Source organism: Lates calcarifer, linkage group LG17 (assembly GCF_001640805.2).
Source record: "Lates calcarifer isolate ASB-BC8 linkage group LG17, TLL_Latcal_v3, whole genome shotgun sequence".
Taxonomy (NCBI): Eukaryota; Metazoa; Chordata; class Actinopteri; family Centropomidae; genus Lates; species Lates calcarifer.
Window position 1 is genome coordinate 20530189 of NC_066849.1, and position 22366 is coordinate 20552554.

The 22366-nt window shown below is 40.1% G+C and overlaps 1 protein-coding gene across 1 annotated transcript; it reads left to right on the forward strand.

Annotated features, from left to right (window-relative positions):
- The first annotated feature begins 10 nt into the window (after nucleotides 1-10).
- lurap1 (leucine rich adaptor protein 1) lies at nucleotides 11-21507 on the forward strand. Its single transcript, XM_018696350.2, is given in 3 exon segments — nucleotides 11-2160; nucleotides 2162-2240; nucleotides 14710-21507. Coding segments are annotated over 3 exon segments (1083 nt in total). The 5' UTR covers nucleotides 11-2026; the 3' UTR covers nucleotides 15580-21507.
- The last annotated feature ends 859 nt before the right edge of the window (nucleotides 21508-22366 follow it).

Below are 22366 nucleotides of genomic sequence, written 5' to 3' on the forward strand. Positions count from 1 at the left end.
CCCCCCCCCCCCCCCCAAACTGAAGAGAAGTGGCCACACTCTGACATCCAGGCTTCATGTCATATCAGAAAGCATTAGACAGCCTTAATCCACCTCAGATCCTGACTCTGCTTTTAAGCTATTGTTATTTAATACAAATGTCCATCCCCCTTTTACTGCAGACTCCCTCCTCGTCCCTCTTATTCCCCTGAACACACTGGTACATTCAATTAGTGCTTACAGCTAAAAACTCTTCTGCTTTTCTAAGCCACTTCATCACTGTTGACTACGACTGTATTTCCTTTCTTACTCAGCTTCTCTCTGGCACCCTGAGTTGAGCACTCACTGTGAAAAGCATCTCTTCAGCTCTCTGGAGGCATTCTCTGACTGCAAATTACACCAGTGAATGTCTCTTTGTTGTTTCTCTTGTGTGTGAGAGACAAAAAAAAGGATGCAACGTTTTCAGGACACTGTAGCGGAGCAAATTTACCAAAAATGATGACTAATGGTATTCTTCCATCATAAATAATTGGGATGTTTAAAAACCTTGTTAGCCATATGTCTTCATTACTTAGCACTTGGGAATAAAATGATCTCCAGATAGATTTGTGGGCAAATTTGTAAAATGCCTTCCTCCCTGGAAACCATTGGGAAAACGTCAAGGGAAAATTATGCTCAGCACACACCTTATTGAATTTAATCTCCATTACTCCAAAACATTGCCAATACGATGCGTCAGCCCACCAGTCTCATAACCACAAGCTCTGACCTGATGTATTAAAGCAGCCACAGCCTCTGTAGTTCCACATGAGGAGGTCCAAGCCTGTTGAGGAAAAATCTGCCTGGACTCAGTAGGCTGGGAGACATTTGTCATGCAGAGCTGCAGGGTGTGAGTGTGTCTGAGTGTATTAAGAGTAAAGTGATAGTCTTTAGTAACATAGACAGCTGTCGTACTTCATTATGTTGATGAGACTCTTCATCCGTGTCACCCAGAGGGGCTTTGCCACACCAAAATGACTTCTCAGTGAAATGATAATTTGAGTTGCTAAGACTGCTGCTGAAAGCAACCGGGTTTGGTTTTCTGATTTTAGCTATTTTATGATGAAATAACACTACTTTGTCCAAGTGTCAGTTACTTGACACACAGAAAAACTGAAGCAGTTTGATTTAAAAAAAAAAAAAAAGTACTTGAGCAGCATAAAACTAATAGATTGAGACAGGGTCCCTCTTCAAGACCCAGACCACAAGATGGAGGATGGAGGAGCTACTTATGGTCAATATTCTACTCTACTTCAAATTTCTCTTACATCTTTCAGTTAAAATTATATCACTGGAAATAGAGTAGAATGAACCTAGCCATGATACTGTTCAGAACTGTGAGGAAATACTTTAGGTTCAGACAGAAAGGTTGTTGTTAATTTTATTTTGGTAGTTCACTACTCAGAATCAACGAGTTCCTTTTATGCGTATTTTATTTTGGAAATCCCAACCGGACGCTGTCTGATGTCATTCTAGCTGACTTGACGGTCTGGGGTCTCCTCTCTCCCACTCTGCGGTTGTTGGTCGCTGTCATCATGCAGGTGGAATCTGCGCAATGTAGCTCAGTGTAGGGATCTCCAGCAAGACACAGCAGCCCCACCGACACACACAGAGACACTGGACTCTGGAGATCAGACTGTGTTTACCGCTGTAGAGGAACCAATCAACAAGCCACGGGGAAAAATCAGCAAATTAGAAGATTTTTCTCTGCTTTCACTTGATCACTAGTTTGTTTTAGTTAACAGCGGCTTAATCATTTTGACACAAGATGATGATACAGCTAAAATAAAAAGGCAGTGGCATTCATCTGCTGGAATAACCACGTTGTGTTGATTCTGTCAGACTGTTTTTCTCTCCTGGCGCAGTCCAACTCAGCTGGAGTCGCATAGGATGCCATACAATCCTATAGGAAGTGACTCTCGTGGCTCGACAGGCAACAATTTCCCAAGAAACGTAAAGGACGCGATCTCTGTCCTGCGGATCTTTCCCTTGTAAACACACGGACACGATGGATGAAGGCACTGCCACCGAGACCGTCCCAGATCTGAAAGACATAGAGATGAAGATCGGCCGGAAGACCCCCGAGGGTTTGCTCAGGTGGATGCGGGAAGAAGCGTCCTCTGTCCGCGGAGACACCAAGCTGGCCTGCCGCGCACGACACCGGCAAGGAGACGGGGAAGAAGAGTTTGGATGAAAAGATCAGGAAACTGAAGATGGAGATGGTAAGATTGCTTTAGTCGACTGCATGTGTGTGTGTGTGTGTGTGTGTGTGCGCGCGCGCGGCGTGTGTCCGTGCGCGCGCGCGTGGTGGCACTGGCTGTTGGACGTGTGACAGCTTCTTGTTTTCCAGGATGTGGCATTCACCGAAGTCACCATAGTATTGAGCTATCGCATTGATGCTTAACTAAGGTTGTGAATTTGAGACATGTCTCTGCTCCACTGGACACTGTTGTTGTTCATACTAAAACATTTAGCAGCAGATCAGTTTATCGTGACTCAGGCATAGAGAAAACTGTGCATACATAGAGCACAGCCAGTTATGAAACTCCTTATCAGTGAAAAACAATACAGTACTGAATAACATGAGGATTAATTTTTCCTTATGTTATTTAGTACTGATCATCAACTGTGGGGTTAATCCCCCTTCTGTATAGACAGATTGGTCTTTCAGGTGCTCCTTAAGTAAGGATAGAGTATGTTTTTTTTATCAGATGACTATAGGGCTTTTCATGTTAACCATGACCAAGTTGATAAAGATCTCAGAATTCGCTGTTCAATTAATGTGCAAAATGTAAAACCTTAAAGCATCACTGAACATCTGCCGACAATAGAGACTCAATAGTTCTCGTCTCTAAAGGGACGTAGTCAAACCTTTTTTCCTGACCAGGTTTACAGGCCAGACACTGGACGATTCTTGTAAAATGCCCAGAAAAGCATGGTTTCAGAGGCAGTGATACAAAAAATGCAAAGAATTTTAAATCTGTTCCTGTGGCTTTACATTCTCTTAACATTGTCTCTGTAGGACCGCCTCTCACTGACCAATGTTCATTTGTTAAGTTATTTCCTATTAATGGGGTTGGGTTTATACATTATAACTATACTTACCTTACCATAGCTAATGAACTACTTAAATTTAACACACAACTCAACGCCATGTTGTTTATTAGTTATTAGTATATTATTGATAGGTACTTTTCACTCACGTGTCAGCATAACAGTCTACCAGGACTTTGGTACAGTTCTCTACTAACTTATATGTTAACGCATGAGTTAATACATATGTCACCATTATGCCAGTAGTGAAGAGTGCCTGACCAATACTGGGTTATTGATCCTAATAACAATATTGATATTTTAGACTTCATCGTTGTGCATTAATACTCAACATGACCAATCGTTTTTGACAGGATCCCTTAAATCTAGTCACTACAGAGGTGTAATATTTGTAGTCGAAAAGTAAACGTGTCACTCTCTGTCCACCAGAGCTCTCTCTGGTGGACAAAGCATGTAAGAGCGTCACTGTTTTTAAATGACTTTGGACAAATTTTTTGAATATTTCTTTACCGCAATTCCTTTTCACTCAACATCCAAAATATATGCTAACACTGATATATCTGTGATGACCTACTAACCAATAATACTGACTGCTGACTTAATGGTTTGGCTTTTTTAGAAACTGTCATTGTGCCTCAGTCTAAATAGATTAAGATATCTATAAATCTACAAAAGTGTTACATGCATCACTTTCATTATTTTTGGTTGTATCTAAACAGATGTTCTTTACAAATGCAAAAGTGATCTTTGTAATTTGAATCGTCTTGAGTGATAAAACATGAAGACTCTTCATACTCTTCTCATTCAGTAATTCTAGCTGCTTCTCACCATGCCAACAGCTGCAGATGGCTGTGGTTGCTAGGAAATGAGTTGAGCACCAAAGGCCTTTCTCATATGGTGTCTACACTCTCTTTCTCTGGTCAGGTGGTTATCATTCTAATCACAGTACCTATATAAATCTCTAGTTTCTAATCATCTGCAGCATCACTTTATTTCTATACATACTGGGCTTAATTTTGGTGTAATGTATTTGTATATAATCGCTCACAGTCAAATATTTTCTTATGTTCAGCCAAGCCTGTTCTTTGTTTTGACAGAAGATTATTTCCCTTTGAGCAGTGGTTGATTTTTTTCCCCCTATTATACAAACATCTCTCTGTCTTCTTGTTTACTCGGACCCCACCTCCTCTAAACGTGGTGGAGGTCTGTAACAATAATAATGCACCACTCCGCAGTTGTTTTTCCCCCCTCTATGATCATAAATGTCATACATTCCTGCGGCAGATGCAGGCGTGCACAGAGTCTGTGGTTGTGACATTAGAGCACGTGCATCGCCACAAACAACCTCCTCAAACAAAGCAAGCTGTCTTCTCACAGAGCTGGTCCAAAACACATCGGTTACATCCAAAACACATTATCAGCTTGGTCACATGTTTGAAATAGAAACTTACTTCACTCCAGGATTGTAGGTTGCTGGCAATTTAAATGCACTTTAGAAGCAGGAGTCTTAAAGAGGAAGTGGTGCTCTGACTGCTGTAGCTGAATGCCTCATGTAATAACATTGTTAGCAGTAGATTTAGGAATGTGGAGCCCATAAACACTATCTGGCCCTCTTAACACGTACTCTTGCATTTACATTATGCAAATATGTGTAATTTAGTTCGGTTTAGTTTGTACTTGACATTAAAACCTTTGTCTTTGGTACTAACCAGACCACTGCACATGTATGTCACATTAATACTTCTTCCTGGGGGGAAAACTGTGCATCATATATTACATTATTGCTTGACTGCAATACATAACCAGATGCATCAGCACTACAGCTGCAAAGATTAGTCAATGAATCAGTTTGTCAGTCTACAGAAAATAAATCGGCAATGCTTTTGATAATCGATAAATGACTGAATCGATTAATATTTGCTGAGCCAAATTGACATTGTGAATATTTCCCACTTATTTTCTGGTTTCCTTATTCTTCTCTTGGTCTGTCAAAACAAGACATCTGGGGAAGTCATTGTTAACTCTTGGAAACTAGGATAGACCTGTTTTCACCATTTTCTAACATGCTTTGTACATAATGATTAATTAATTGATAGATCCGGACAGATTAATCGATAATGAAAATAATCATTAGTTGCAGCCATAGTGAGCATACTGAAACTTTATTTAATGCAAAATCATTGTATGGTGAAAATGTGTTTCTCATATTAATTAAGCAAGCTGGTAGAGGTGGAGGCAGAGCCTTAACAGTTGCGATAAAAATCCCCCATCAACCACAGAAGGCGCCGTGAAGGCAAGCAGGTCCATTTGAGAACTCAGTGTGTCTAAATAATGGCTAGATTCATGAAATACCATGCGAGAGGTAGAAATGTATCTGAACTCAGCAGCAGTCCTGTGGCCTTGGACCCATTTTGAGACATAATCTCTCCCAGTTTCATCTAAATCAGAGCAGACACAAGCTGATATTTGGTCTCCAACCTTCCCATCAGCCCATTCATTTCACTAGGGAAGGATAAAATCATTATGCTGTTAAATGGGACTAATAGGGAAATGAACTGCTATAACTTCCAGACATTGATGGCAGCCAGTTTCAAAGTGTATATTTGACCAAAGTGGCCAGTTTGGATTCACGGAGCATCCAGAGAGTTTCTATAAATCTGTCGAGAGGAGAGGACCAGACTGATTTGTTAACAGTTTTAGCAATTAATCAGTTCTGCTGCAAAGAAGGGAGGATCGAGAGAGGAGTGATAGTGATAAAGGGCGACTTCCTGACTGGAAGGGAGTGAAACTTCTAGCACAGAGCCGGTGTGTGTGTGTGGTTGTTTCATTCATCTGTGAGAGTGGTGTAGTGTAATGGGAGTGCACAAGAAGAGTTCTGAGCTTTGCACTTTCATCAGAAATCTGCTTAGTAAGATGTGCAGTAACGCTTGTACAGTGTCTGCGACTGTAAGTGGAGAAGCTCACATGCAAACTTAATCTGGCTCTAGATATGTTTTTTGATTTTGATTGATTCTGATTCTGAACACACTCATGCTGATAAGCTACGCACAAACAAGATGTTTACAAACAGTTTAATATCTGCTGCATTTTCTCACTTCGCTGTCATATTTACATTTGCGTGAGTGTGTCTGTGAGTTGTAGTTGCCCTTCTGTTCCTCATTCATCTGTTAATCTGGTGTATCTGTAACCACACAGCATGGTGATGGTTGGCTGCAGCCTCTGTCTGCTGTAAGATCAAGGATATGTGTGTGGGCCATATTGTCAATGTGTCACCACCAGAAATGAAATGTTGCTCTGCTTCTTGTTAACTGTCAGGAAAAACAGGATGTATTGCTGCATTTCCACAACTCCTCACACTGTATGTTAGACTGGAACAAACAAGATGTCTTTATCTCTTGTAAACTTCACACTACAAAAAATTTGTGTAGAAAACACTGATGTAACATCTTGAATTACAAAGTGGGAGTCAGACAAAAAGCCTGTCCCAGCTTTTAGCTTTTAACCCTTTATGTTTATGCTTTATGTTTCAGAGGAAAACATAACTAATAAAGGAAACTGTTGTAATTTACTGTATACATTTTCAGAAAATAGCCAGAGATCAAGGGGAGGTCCTCACACAGTGTATAAAATGATATAAAACTGAGAATTAATGCACAATTTATAGTACTTATTGTACTTATTTTCAATAATGTGTCGAAAGAAAGAAAGAGACATAAAGATGACTGAGCTGTCTGACATCTGGCTTTAGTATTCGCCATGTACCCTGCTCTCTCAGTGTTTATGGCTCATTGTGGTGGAGAACATTTTACAGCAGTGTGAGCTGAAGCCAGATAAATGCTGTTATTAATGATTTTAGTGTTGCTTGTTCATTTCTGTGGGAATAGGTTTAAAGCTTCTGTCTTTTGCATTTGTCTCCAGCTGTCTGATGGAAGACACACTCTCCACTGATCTAAACAGATTTACTGGATACAGAGACACTCCTTTAAAACTACAGACGACTGGCAGTTTGCCACACACTCACACACACACACACACACACACATACACACACACACACACACACACAAGCCCTTTGAATACTTTTATTCAGGATCAGCACCTGTATTTTAAGCTATCAAAGGGTGAACATTGTGTTATTGGCCATGTCATTCTCCTTTTTTTGTCCACATCTCTCTGTCTCTCTCTGTAGCTTTTCCCTGTCACTCTCTATCTCTGTCTTCCACCTCTGGGCAGATGAATGTCAGTGCAAAGTCAGCTTTGAGCGCAGAGCTGAACAGGAGGGAATCTATTTAATCTTCTCTCTTCCTCTGTCTGGCCACTGGCTATCTCCTCACAGATAGCGTCAGTGTAAGACTGTCTAATTAAATCACTGCTAAATAACCCAAGCTCCTTTTCTTCTTCCACCACATTTTGTTTACTTTGTTTCATCTCCTCCCTGTCTTGTTTTGATGCATGTAACTTACCAATGAACCTGAATGGACTTCTCAGATTTCACGATGGCTGGAGCATTAGGATTTATCTACTGCACATGGAGGAAAACCACAATCAGGTTTCCTAAATTTAACAATCCCATTTCTTCTTACATTACATTGAGTGGTGGCTTATGTTGTAACAGTGAGTTTTTCATGCACATAGATGGACAAAGCGAGAGAAAACGGCAGCTGATGAGATTGGGCCTTTATCAGTCCTCTTACAGCCATTACACAGACAGTATTTTGAATTGCTGAACCACCAGCACTTAAGAAGTGAAGTGAAAATGTTGAGCCAAATCTAAAAGAAGCCACTTGCATTGTTTTGGTCAAATCAGGACTGAAATGTGGTAAAATTCTTTCTGGTCTGTGTTGCAATTTCATGAAACATTTTATCTTCATTTGGTCTGACTTGGACTGTGCAATGAAATCCTCCATCGAAAACATGTCTGCTGGGTAGTCTAAAAAGGAGAAACAGAACAAAATAGAGGGACAAATACAGATACAGACAACACAAAATGTGACAGAACTGGATGAGCAGATATTTTACGCAGCATTCAGAGGTGAACACAGACAGATGGAGCTGCTGGGGGTTTATGGAGAGACAGGGGCGACCTTCTGCTGTCTAACAGAGACTGGAGGGACTCTGCAAGGGCGCCGTATGTCTACAGAGAGCCTGAGTTGGACTGGGAAGGCGAAACGACAGACAGCGACACCAGGGGACATGAGAGAGAAAAAGGGAGACTGTGTCTATTTTGCTGGTGTATGGGAGGACAAGTGTGTGTTTGTGCTGTCCCTGCTCGCAGTGATTCAGCAGTCTGTTAGAGGTAGCTGTGTGACATTGGGAAGCTGTTTTCACCACATGGGAGAGCCTGCGTCACGGATCAGGCTTCAGCTGTGCATACGTCATCACTATGGATCACGAATACCTTGAATGTCTGTGTTTAGACACTGGGTTTGTCAGAGCATGATAGAAACTGTATTCTTACAATAACATTCCCCCAATATGGAGCCTCTTGATGCATTTTAGCACATTAATGAGAGAAAACTAGTCTACTATAACTATTTAAGATAAAGCTTAAAGGATAATTCTGCCTTATTGCTTCTTGTGTTTTATTTTCATAGTCATTTATTGTTGAGATAGCATGTCACAGACCAAAATAATAAATGAGTTCATTGCTACAATGAAGACAGAGGGCTGTAAGAAATACCAGCAGTCAGCCAAAGACTAGTTGTAAACAAGTCAACAATATTGTTATTATTGAAGATTAGAATGATGGCCAAAATTACAATACTAAGACCCACATTGTAGCAATTTAATCCATTTAGATATGGAGTTAAATAGTCTATGTTCCATACTCCTCCCCCTGCTGGTTGTAATGTGCAAATGATCTTGACTCATGATGTCCTCTTCCCTCAGGTGTGTCTGATCTGGTCTGATTGAGAGGGAATCTATAAAGAGGGGGCAGAGAGTTTGGCTGTCCCTCTCGTCCACTTGACAGCCACTGCAGCTGCAGTGTTTGTCTCTTAACACTTTAGAGTTTCTTTTGGTTTTCTGATGGGTCTAGTAGTCCTGTTTTCGCAGTTTTATTTCTGCTAAGTTAGCTTTGCTGTTGTTTTAGGTTAGAGGGGAGACACCAGATCCGACGGCCCTTTGCGGGTTGGTCTGAGTGGCTTCCCTTCTTTTTGTTCTTTTTGGCTGGCCCATGTATTTTGTGTTGCCTTATGAGTTTTTGGTAACTTTGTGGAGCTTCCTCAGCGTTTTGGTAGTAGTGCTTATTGCTGTAACTTTAGTTGCAGTAACTTGAGAGCAAGAGGGTTGCAGTTCTCTATTATTTGAAAAAAGGAATGCTGACAAAGAAATACTCAGGATCCAGAGCTGCATTTTGTAACATCTTGCTCATTTAAACAGCAGAGAAGAGAGAGCATCTAGAGTCATGCTTTTGATTTGGTTGGTGTTGGTATGCAGAGCAATGATCTGTTGATGTTTAAAAATAACAATCACTTAAGTCTTTGTTATCAAAAATGTGTCAGAGTTTTGCAGCAGCTGTTTTGTGTCTGGTGTATTCATGCAAGCACCATCTCTGCCTGGAGAAATCCAGGGCTCATGGTCCAAACATGTGATTCAAAACACTGCACCGCAAATGACAGGACAGACATCCGAGGAAAACTACGATCAAACAAAGTCCAACAAAATATTCTTGACAGAGGATTTTCCAACAATCAAACATTCTCGCTGTAAACGTATGAAGCTGTTGTATGTACTTCTGGGCAGTTTGGGAGTCCTCGCACAGTCTTGGTCTCTGCAAGTTCTTCCTACTTTTAAAAGAAGAAAAATAGTTCTGTCAGAGTCATGGATTTGAACACCCCTTCAGCTGAATTCCCACATGAATCATCCCATCCCTCAAGTGTTACCATCAGCCATCTTCTCCTGTTGGTGTTCATTTCAGTTAAAATAGACTTTATTTATCCCACTTGTAGGAAATTCACTTGTTACAGCAGCAGTGAGAACAAAAAAATATGTAATATAAAAGACACACACATTACTAACCTTGCCAGTTGTATATCCATAGGCGTAAACTTCTGACCGAGGTTGGTAACAAAAGAGCAAAAAACGCAACAAAGTACAAAAACAAACAAACATTCAGAGCTACTGTAACTAGCAGCCGATGTGACCGGTGCCATCTTGAAAACAATATTTGACAATTTAATCAAACATGCCTAAAAATGGCAGATCCACTAAAAATTGACTGTTAAAAGATATTCATTTTAATGTGAAGCAAATGTCAAATTTTAAGAGATTATTTGAAAATAAATTGGAATTCACAGATCCATAAAATAAAGCATTAACAGTTCGTTTGAAGAAACGTTCTGAGCCAAGTGAAATCTCACTCACTCAGTGGATTTTAAATATGTGATTGCTTTGATGAATAGTATTTGCATTGCACACACATATGCTATTATGTACCAGATATAAAAGGCAGGAAAATGAGCTTTCCAGAATCCTGTGGGTCAGCCAGGGGGTGCCTGGCCTCATTCCCAAGTAGCAAAACTGAAATCTGTTTGGCTGTGTACTGATGGCCAAAAAAATGAGAAAAGATGATTAATGGTGTTTCATTCCTCAAGGCTGGACCTTCATCCCCCACTCCTGTTTTTAAAAAAAACCTTTTGGCCCCAGTTTGACCTTTCTCATTTGACAGAGTCCTCTCGGTAATGAGTATGTTTGACTGCATTGCATAATTAAAAGGCTGCAATCAATTTGGAAGTAATGAAAATAAATGGGGATGAACTAAAACTCTCCTAGGAACTGCAGCATAACACACAATACAAGACACAGTTGGCATGAATGCAAACTGAGCATGTCAGCGTTTTTAATTCTTGGCAAAAATTGTGAAATCTTATTTGCATAAAGGACATATTTGCATGTTCTTATTTAGTAGCATGAAGATTTTTAAGATTTTTTATTTATTTATTTATTTTTATTTTATTTAGTAAGAAAATATCTGCAGTGTTATAAAATACTGATTTTAGAAATAAAGAATTGTTAAGACCACAAGCATTCAAAAAATTTTGTTTTTTATTTACATTTGTCACTTGACAAAGTGACTTTACCAGTTTTTACTGTCCAAGAGCTGTCTGCAGTGGCGGAAAGCAACATGAATGCTAACTCTGCCTCTGTTTCTATCACTTTTTCTCTACTGAAGTTAGCATGGTAACCAGCTCACCCCAGCCTGTCCTGTCTCGTAATGCCACTTTGCAATAGTGAGTCACTGCAGCATCCAGTCTGCCCTCAGTCCAACATGAGAGGATGAAGAAGTACTGTTACCCTGACTTCACAAAACCCAAAGATTTTCAGTTTAATATCAAATAAGATTTAAAAAACAGCATCACTGGAAGCATTTTTTTTCTTAAAGGATAACTGGAATGATCAATTGCTTATCAAAGCAGCTATTTAATTGATTAATTTATGTTTTAACTCACAGATTATAATCCCTTTTTCCACATGTAAAGTAAAATGCAGCATCTGCACTAAAGAAGAATTGGCAAAACACTGAGTTGTGAAAGCAGCAATGAATTTACAGGATGTAGCTCAGGCCCAGCTCAGCAGCAGAGTGAGCGCAGACTGGTCGAGCGGCTCGGTTTCGTTAGCATTGTGCCACCTCAGCACTGACAGGCTTGGGAGCTACTTTTACTGCCACCCTCATTAGGCACTCTGTCTCTGCCAGCCGAAAGCCCTCAAACCTCAAACCTGAACCCCACCCCAAAATGTCTGTGTGCCAGGACGCCAGCGGGTTTACAGTCACACGCACGCACACGCAAAGCTGTGGTTGTTGTTCTTCTGCTCTTATTCATCTGGCTCTCCTCCCTGCTTTTATGTTGTGCATTTCATCTACAGTAGAGGTGGATGGATGGATAACCATTACAGATGTGTGTATATACTTACATGCCATTTTATGTCTCCCTTTTTGCCTCACCCTCTATATTTCTTTGCCCTTCATCATATGTTGTTAGAGCAGTGTATTTGGCATCAGCAGAACTCAGACCACACAGCTTATTCGTTTACTTTCCAGCAAATAACTGCCTTTGTAAAAGCTGTAATTTTCTGCCTCATCTCCTTTCCCAGGTGTCTTTTCTGCTTCTCAGCTGGTGTGTGTGCTTTCTCTCTGTGTGTGCATACTTGTATTAATCAGTGTGGGGACAAACATCTCAGCCACATTTTGGTGACTCATCTCTTCTCCGAGGTCAAAGTTTGTTGCCACAACCTTAATTATCATGTATTTTTGGATTAAGACTTGGTTTTTGGTTAAAATTAAACTTGTGTTTAGGTTAAGGTTTGGGATTAGGCATGTAGTGGTTATGGTTTAGGTTTGAGCAGGCCTCTATGGACCTGATGTAAGTCAACACAGTGTTCTTACAAGTAACATAAACAACCAGTTTAAATGTTTAAAGGCACTGCTAGAAAGTAACATTGTTTGAGCTAATGAATTAGGTCTACACAGTCATCGACTGTAATGACAGTTGGCTTTTGATCCTGTAAAAAGGAGCATCTCTGATCCCTCATCACAACTGGTCATGGCTTAAATCTGGACATGTGAACAGTTTGAACAAAGAGTGACTTTGATTATATAATTGAAGGATTGTTAGAGGCCTGAGCAAGTGAAGGTGCCCTTTATTGTATGCAGAAAAGCAGAATATTCAGAAAAGTTGGGAGGGGAACATGATTTGTGTATCACATTCTTTTTGTGTTTCCCCATTAATCATCTTGTGACTCCTCAGATTTATCTTTAGGGATTTTTTAACATCCAGATTGGTAACCACTCGTCTAAATCTGTTTCCTACAGTGTGGTTTGTTTAACCACGGTTGGCCTGATGCTGAGAGAGATGAAAAGAAGCTATTGAATTGGAGAGGACTAAATGTGCTAAAGTGGTTTTATCCCTGCAGCTCGTGGCACTCACTGTCCTGACTGGTGACAGGTTCAAACAAAGGTCTGCCCCCATCTACACACAGAGCTGTTGTATGAAGGGTATTCATCTCTGTTCATACAAGGTGGCATCCTTGTAGATGGAATGTCAGGCCTTTGTTTTTGAGCAATACAGATCAATCATGGCAGAAAAAACATACACGCTACAATGATGCATCGCTCCGCTGGAAGTGTAACTACCGATGCTAATATTATGCAGGACCGAGAGCTAAGTAGCTCGGCAGGTTTGAAAAATCAATATGTTCCTCTCCACTGTGTTATTGACATGACCAGAAAAGGTCATAAGGACCCTATGTAGGAATTAAGAGAGCTGTATAAAGACGCTAAAAGGTCAGTAAAGGTCTAAGTAGCATAAGGTCCTTGCATTTCTGCCCATCACTGGTCAAAATGCTACATGTTTAAATATGTTTTTGCTGTAAAATTACAAATCACAATCAGTAAGAACTGGTATACAGGTATGCTGTTAAATGTACCATGGTTTGTATTATACCTTATTTAATAATCTAATAATATGTATAATAGTATAACACTCACTACGGGGCATTCAGTACTTTTATTTTTGTTAACAGTACAATGTTCATATGATACTAGCAAGGTAACATTTTGAATGGAGGACTTTTACTTTTAAAAGTCTGGTATTGTCACTTTTACGAAATAATTTCTTCCATCGATGCTAAGATATTTTTATGCTTCCTTGTATTTTCTATTCATCAATAGGACTACACTACAATGAAACCTGTCTGAAAGTAGCTATAATTAGACTATTTCAGGCAAAATATAAATTTGTGAGACAGGAAAAAGTAATGAAGAAAAAATATGTGAAGTAAACAGAGCACAGAGAGAGAGACTGGTTATCTGCAAAGAGGTGGTGAGCTCTGAATGTCAGTGCCATATATCACCTCTTGGCCTCGCACTTCACCACAGACCTCTGCTAATGTATTCTGGGGAGGAATTTTCCATGACTGCAGTCGTCTTTTTCTTCTTATTCACTGTTTAGCTTTTTCAACCTCCCCCACACACATCACAGTAGAAGACAGCAGTGGCTATTTCTGATTAATCATTACTTTATTTATTTCTACCAGATGACTTCATGAATAAGTAAACATGTTGCACTGTTTACAGAGAATTTAAACATCTTTTCAAAGCCATGCTCAAGGAATTTTTCTTTTGAAATGTGACTTACTTTCCACTGTATGTCTGTATCTCAACAGCCTCTCCTTCAGTGTTGCTTTTGGTCATCTTTCCTTGTCAACACTTAAACAGCATAATCCACTACAGTATTCTACTCTAAACCTTCTTTTTGTCTTTCTTTCTGTTTCTATTCCTAAGTGGTTTCCCACTACCTTTACCTTATTTGTTTCCACTTTGGTCGCAGCATGCTGTATGCTCATCCGGCCAGCTTCTGTTATATGTTACTTCCAATTATGGTAATCTGCAAAGGTTTAATAGCATTATAATGGTGTTTGCACTCGTCTCGAGAGCCAAAGCTGACTGCTTAAAATAAATATCTGCAGAGTCCTAGTGGCTCCCCAGGTTCTCTGTGTGTGTGTGTCTGGTTCTCATTTATAACTTCTTTGCAAAATATCCAAACATGAGTGAAATAAAAAGTTAAAACTTAACATTCAACTTTACTGTCTCCATGTAATTTCATCCGTATCTCCTTTTTTTTTCCTCTCTCTCCTCAGGCCCACTTACGCTCAGTGGATGTGAAGATCTTGCAGCAGTTGCTTGCAGTCCATGAAGGTATTGAGGCAGTGAAATGGCTGCTGGAGGAACGCAGCACGCTGACCAGCCGGTGCAGTAGCCTGACTAGCAGCCAGTACAGCCTGGGAGAGGGCCCCGACACCTCCTGGAGGGGCTCCTGGAGCAGCCTGCAGGACCCTAACGACAAGCTGGACAACATCTCCATCGGCAGCTACCTGGACACCCTGGCAGACGACATGGATGAGTACTGCCCCTCTAGCTCAGAGTCAGTGATCTGCTCCACCGCACCGCTGGTTTCGGAGGCTATTGCTGGGGGCCGGACAGGGGGAGGCCCTGGGACCACAGTCACAGCAGCAGGGACAGGAGTAGGGGTAGTGGTGAGGTCTGGTACTGGGCCTGTGAGTGGGAGTCGGGTTGGGGTAAATGAGAATGGATTTGGGGCTGGAAATGGGATGGAGGTGAAAGGTGGGATTGCTGGGACTGCAGCTGGGAAACCAGCTATTCCTGTCAGCTCTCCCCAAGCCAAGTCTGAGGGCCCCAAGCAAGATGCTCCAGTGTGGACCAAGGCTGGAGAGACAGGCAAGGGAAGCCCCATTTCTAAAGACAATATCCAGACACAGTCCATCAAGGTTAATGGTATCCTGGAGAAACCAGCCACACAAACAGGCAGCCCTAATCGCCCTAGCCTCTCTGAGAAACTGGGAACCAACCAGAGCCCCAAACTCAAAAATGGAAATTACAAAAATGGAAAAATTGACTTGGACACTTGCAAAATGAACGGTAAAATGCATCTTGAGTACGACGCGCACTGGCGGTGGGTGCAGTCGCAAGAAGATGTGACATTTTTGTAAGAAAGATAATACTAGAGGGGATTGAATTCACTATTGATCACTCCCGCTGTAACATCAAAGACCAGATCACTGAAGGTTAGAAAAAGACTGAACTGCTGTTGTGAAATGCACATAGTGAGGCTTTCTTTGTTGAAAGACACTGAGTTTGAAAGACAAAGATTAACCTTTTTGTTCTGTTGTTCCCTCCTGTGACTGCACTAACTTTCTATAAAACATTGATGTCAGTATTAAGATGGATGCACATTACAGGATTTTGACCATAGTTAGCCAAACTGGGCTGCCTCACACAAACTTAGGAAAATCAATTTAAAAATCCTGTGTCATAGTTTTTCTCAGGGTCTTTCTTGGCATTCCCTGATTTGATTTGATTTGATTTCCCCTAGAAATAAAGCACAGTGAGGTGATCTGCCAGAGAGCTGGAACATGATTTCAGATTGACCTGTGGTATATATAAGATTTGACTCTCTCCTATTCACCCAAAAAATAATAAAGTACAATACTGTATACCTGTTATGAGCCCAAAACAATAAAGATTGCCCTACAATTATTTTATACTGTATATCCTATCAAACATTTGTGGATCCTCTACAACAGTACTTCCCAGTTATTTTGTTTTGTGACCCCTTAAAAGGAAACAAATGTGGCCTCTCATTACAGGTTATCGCCTTATTGTGGTCACAAACTGAGAGCAGATCAACCAGATGAATTTTCCTTCTTGGACCTTTTATTTATTGAAGGCAAAAACGTTTTAAAAAGACAGTGTTTTGTTAAACAGATTTTTTTCTTTCATATGTCTTTTTCATTTTGCTTGGAATCCTTTGGGGGTGCTTACCCCTATGTTGGGAACCACTACTCTATAATCATCACTACTTTCACTCAACAAACAATAGCACTGAGAAAGCCTGCTGTACTGCATTTAAGGTAGTAGTAATAGTATAAAACCAAAGTTTCCCCCTTAACAATCTTTCATCAAATTCTAATAAAATATATTGTATAAACCCTTACTTTTGGACAATGTAACTAAATACCTCCAATGGTTATAGACAAAACAAAAGTTAAATATTAAGTATTATCATCAAATCTGTGAGCATGTTTCTCCCCAAACACTCCTGAAAAACAGTAGATGATATGAACATAGAGGACAGAGCACTGAAGTTAGTAAACATTTCCCCATCTGAGAAATAATGTACCCACTGTTAACATTTGTGTCTTTGTGGAGCTAATACCTTCAGTGATTAATCAACCATCTGCAATATTGTATAGTCACTGAATCGCAATACAGCTACTCTGTGCATCAGGTACTAGTCGTGACTGATTGTAGGCAAATCCTGAATGTGGCTGAATATTTTTTGTTTTGTTTTTTTAAAGTTATGGTAATCTGTGTTCATTTTTAAAGCAGATGTTGTGCCTGATTGGTGTAAACCTTTACTACATATGCCTGTAATTTCCCTCCTGAGATAACTGCACTGTCGTTATGATAATCTGAGTTTTTGACTGATTTTTTTTCTTTTCTTTTTTTTTTTTTTTGCCTCCTCCTGGCCACTGCTTGCGTGTACAAATGGCTAGACCAACAGTCTGTGTGCTCTTGAGTGTCGAGTGGTAAATGTGTTGCGTTGGCTGGGTGGATATTGCATGCCCTGTACTGAGAGCTTTATTGGTTGAATCGTGAGAAATGCGTGGACAACCTGACACAATCAGAGAAAAAAAAGCAATATTTCTCAAAGCCTTTCTGCTGGCTCACATAAGCAGCCTCTTCTCAGTAAATGAATATTGTCTGATCTTCAGGAGCTTGAAAGACTACTGACAGGGGAGATGATGATGATGATGATGATGGTGTGTGTGTGTTTGCGTGTGAGAGAGAGAGAGAGAGAGACAGATGCTGACTGCCTGAGCACAGCTGGCCTGTCAGGTTCGGATAAGAATAGATGAGTCCCAAAGCTCTACAAGTGTTTTCAGCTCATTCATCACAGCGTCACTAAACCTCCTACTAGTTTGCAGTTAGTCATGTCAATGCTGCAGGGTTAGAGAAACACACTGAATAAATGGAGGACATATTACATAATCAGTACATAAATGTTTAATGCTACAGTGTACTTTATCCCCCCAAAAAAGGCTTGGCTTACCCTCTCCTACCTTTTTATATGACCTTCTGAAAAGCTGACATTTAAAGAGAATGTCTTACTTCCCTTGTGTGGTGTCGTCGTGCACTTCTGTACCCATCTTTCACTTGAGTCTGTCCTTTTACTGCTGGGAATTGTTTGAAACTTTTCAGTACTAGTGCCAACACAATATACTGTATGAGCTTTGATACGGATACCAAAACAGCTGATGGCTCTTGATACTCAGTTCTCAGTCAGTACTAAAAATATATTCCCAGTCCTTGTCCTTAGTCCCTAAAAGTTGTAGGCCGAGGGTTTTTTATTCATGTGATTCTTGCATATTTTTTTTTAAACCACCCATTTGACCATTAGCTAAGTCCTTTCCCTTTGGCATTTCTAGCCAACAGCTATCGATTTTCTAAATTTCAAAATCTAAAATTGTAACTGCACTTGTCAGATATTATCATCTGTGCTAGCTAGCTAAGTCCTCGTCCTTAAAGCCCTCTGAGGATGAGGACTTAGTGATGTGTTTGGCAAATGTAATGGTAGCTCAGATGAAGTTGACTGGAGTTGTTGGATGGTATACTGAATAGTAACTATGCTAACGTTAGCATAAACTCTGACACCATCCAGGACCAGTACATTGCAAGATGAAACACAGCTTTTTTTTTAATGTAACCTTTAGCCCCACAAGTTTAACAATTAGCTATCTCTTTGTTGTGGAAGTAGCCTAACTACTTTAGGTACTCGGCTAGTTAGGTGCACATGCTAATGATTGAGTTTACAAGAATTGATTAAACACATGCCTCACTCCAGCTCTTACACAGACCTGTGAACACCACTTCAACATGTGGATAAATCCAAAGCCTGACAGGCTGCTGCCATTTCTAATACAGGAGGGGTTTAGCAAATGGTCAGTTAATGGACTGTGGTTGTTAACTGCCACTGCTTGCATCAATATAATGCAAATAGTTGTTACAACATGTCGACTTAGGCAACTATAGCCAGTCCATCTTAATTCACTTTCTGTTGAATTTCACTGTTCAGAAACTCTATAGGCAGCTACAGTAATGTAAAACTGTTAATGTTAAACTCAGCATCTCCCATTTGTTTGAGCCACTGAAGTGTTTCCTCTCCTCCTCCTCCCTTTCTTTTCATCCTACTTTCCACCACCACGCTGGCTTGATGGAAATGTTCAGTTGGTGCCAACACACACATCATGCACACACAATGCCCTCTCACTGGAAACAGCACCATAAAACCGGCACCACAGAAACAGGCCAGTCCTGGAGACCAGCAAGGAAAACTGAGCTAAAACTGGACCGTGAACTCTTGGTCGAGTTGGAACAGTCTTTTCCCTCTCTACATACAAATGGAACATCTACCAGTCACTGGATGAGTATTTCAGCCACAGTATATCATCCAGCCACAGTATAGACATGAAGTCATTTGAAACCTCCTTCCCTTTTTAACATATGTGTTGGCTGTAAAGCTATATTGCATGCCAAAGAGACTGTCTGCTCTGCTAGTTTGTGGTTTTCTTTCCAAATTAGCTGAACCATATACACATTTTCGTGTTGGGAACAAACCTGTAAAACACATTACATCTATAGCTATAGTGTGTCTTTCCGAAGATATACGGTAGCCCATGATGGCTTAATGTGTTTTCACTGGGCAAATCCAGTCTAACATTGCAATATCAACATTGTTTTAACAGCTCTTTGGCAAAGATTTAATGAGTGCTGACAGTCTAGGTGCCAGGAGGAATTGCTTGTGGTCTGATTGTTTTTGAAAGAGTGGGATGATAACTGCTTTGTGTATGGGTAAGAATGGAAGTGTCGCTAACTGGCAAGCTTGTGGAAAATACCTTTTTAGTCAAAGCTGAAAGAAAAGCCACCTCTCCTCACTTTACAGAATTCTTAGAAGGTTTGAAGGTAAACACAACACAGCAGGCTAGTTTCCTAAAATCCCTTTGTTCTACCCTTTTATATGCTGTCCAGGATTTATCAGATGCCCAGTGCGTGATGTGTTTGCCTTGGCTTCAGGTGCCAGGCACCCTCCAGCTATTCTGGGCACAAGACAAACAGCATGATTACATAGATGAGTGGACATCCACATGGTTGTCATGACAATGAGACCGAACAGGCTTCAGCTCCAGTGGCTACATAAAACAATGTTTACTGCAGCAGCAGCAGTATAGCACTGCTGTTTGGATAATGGCTGGTGTGATAAAAGAGATGACATGACTGGTGATGAATACTGTTAAAATTATGATTTACACCTTTTGTAAGTAATTTTGTGTTGAATTCTGGTTACATTTTTCACCCTTTATGAAGATGTTTTAACTAATGGCTGAAACCTTTTCATTCATGACTTAACATTTATAAGATAATCCTTTATTAGTCCCACAATGGGGAAATTTACAATATCTGCAGACTCAGTGATTACGTCCTTTTATTATTATGACATTTCATCAGTTAAACTTAGAGACTTGAAGGCTTATCAGAGTGAGAAACCCATGAGCACTGATTAATAGATTACGCACATTTAACTGCATTTTTACCAGAGAGGATAAACACCAACCAATGTGATCTTCCACACTCTCACAAGCCTAAAACTTGTTCTTATTAATGTGCATAATTAATCTGTAAAGTATTTGTAAATCATTATTTAAACATTAACAGAGCCATTGGTTACAACATATAAACACTTAGGGTGTCATACCCAATTTCATTATGATCTTCCAAAAAGATTTAATATCTACTGTATTAGCTTTAGATAAAAGGCATATGGGCCGACTGAGAGAATATGAATGAATCATGCTAAAAAAGCACTAAACTTTTAATCTCAGTGAAGCTTTCCTGGTATTGTACGTATTTCTCTTGTCCTAAGCTAAACAAATGTGTTATGAGTCTGAAGCAGAAATCAGAAGCCACAGTTAAACTCAAGTCGACCATTCAGTGTCAGCTGTAGACGATAATTATGTTCCTGGAGATATTAGCTTTTTCATTTTCACTGCAGCACACTACATCACTGTACATGAAATCACTGCTGCTGTCGATTTTACTCCCCGCTGTTCTGCTCAGTATTCATACCCTCTCTGTAAGCCACCCGAAATGCTGTCAAGAGCCTTTTGGCTGCAAGTTTTTGGCCATTTTTGAGAAGCTTAAAGACAGACTGTTTGTGTCTCCCAGGAGGCAGAGTAGAGGTAGAAACAGTGAGCTGAGCAGCGCAGCATGCAGCTAAAAAGGAAACTTCCACTCCCGGTGTCCTGCTGTTTTCTTCCTTCCTCTTACACATAAACAAACACACAAGCACAATTTAGCCCAGGACTGACGTGGGTCTCTAAGTACCTGACAGCTCCTCCAAGAGAGCCATTAAGCATTTCCTTTCCCTGAATCTTATTTATACTTTATCCCTGTGTGTGTGTGTGTGCGTGTGTTTTTGTTCACATCTTAAACTGCTCAAAAGAGTGAATTGAAATAAACCCCACTGAGTGCACACTGGGCTCTGAACAGGGTCCACAATTTAACTTAGAGAACACAAAGGAAAGAAGTTTGGAAGATAAAAGCCACTGAGACCGACTGCAGTACACTGGATCAGTCGAATCGATATCTCGCTTGAGTGAGTGGAACAGTTTTCATTTTCATGGTACGATGCATTTTTATTATTTTGTTATGCAATGTGCCCAGAGAAAAATGTTATTTTTTTCTTTGTAAAGTGGAAATGTTCAATAAATACCTGATTATGTTCATTGATGTGGAGAAGTATATTATGCAGTATGTAAATTATACAAGCTTATCCAATGATTAAAGATATTTTAAATGTTTTTGCTTCTGTTTTATTCCCATATCGACTAGGGAAGTGAGAGATCACAGTAATGTTTCTCAGGAAAACATCATATTCAGCAGTTTGACTTTCTGATCCCTTAATTTGCATGATCTCTTTCAGTATATCAAATATTTCCCACGGGAGAAAGCAAATGAGGAATTCAAAACCGAAACCTTCCCACCCTCTCCTTATCAGCAGCTGTTTCTCTCTACTGACCTCTTAATGTAAACCACTCTGAGTGCTTTCAGTGAACCTTTTGTAGAGTCCTAATCAATACTTGGCCCACCTCTGCCCCAACAAAAGTTTATCAATGAAGAGCCATTAGCACTCATGAACACTCAATGGGCGTTTCCTCAAAACAACTTCAAAGATGCTTCAGTATGCTGCCTGATGAAACTAGATCCAATATCACTGTCATTCTAACAGCAGGTAACAGAAAGTGTATGGATATAGAGAAATTATTACATCACACATGAAAGAGTACATAAGAATTTTGATAACCATATATTCCTCTTAAAGGCAAATGCCTCCTTTTAAGAAGTATGTCCCAGCATTTGATCAAGAATTTAGGCATTTTTGTGTATGGGCGATAAACTATTGTTGTGATCGTCCAGGGATCAAATCTGCTTGAACAAGGAGTTTCAGAATATCACTTATATGTTTAAATTCATGTTAAATGTTCACGCAGAACACAGTGTGGTCCTCATGCATTTTCACTCAATCTGGAAATGTGTGCTAGACTGTTTTTTTTCCCACTGTAGAAGTAATATTTGCTCTAAACTCTAAAATATAAGTATTCTATACAAAACAAATAATTGCAATCAGTGATACAAATCTTATTTCTTATTATCTTATTA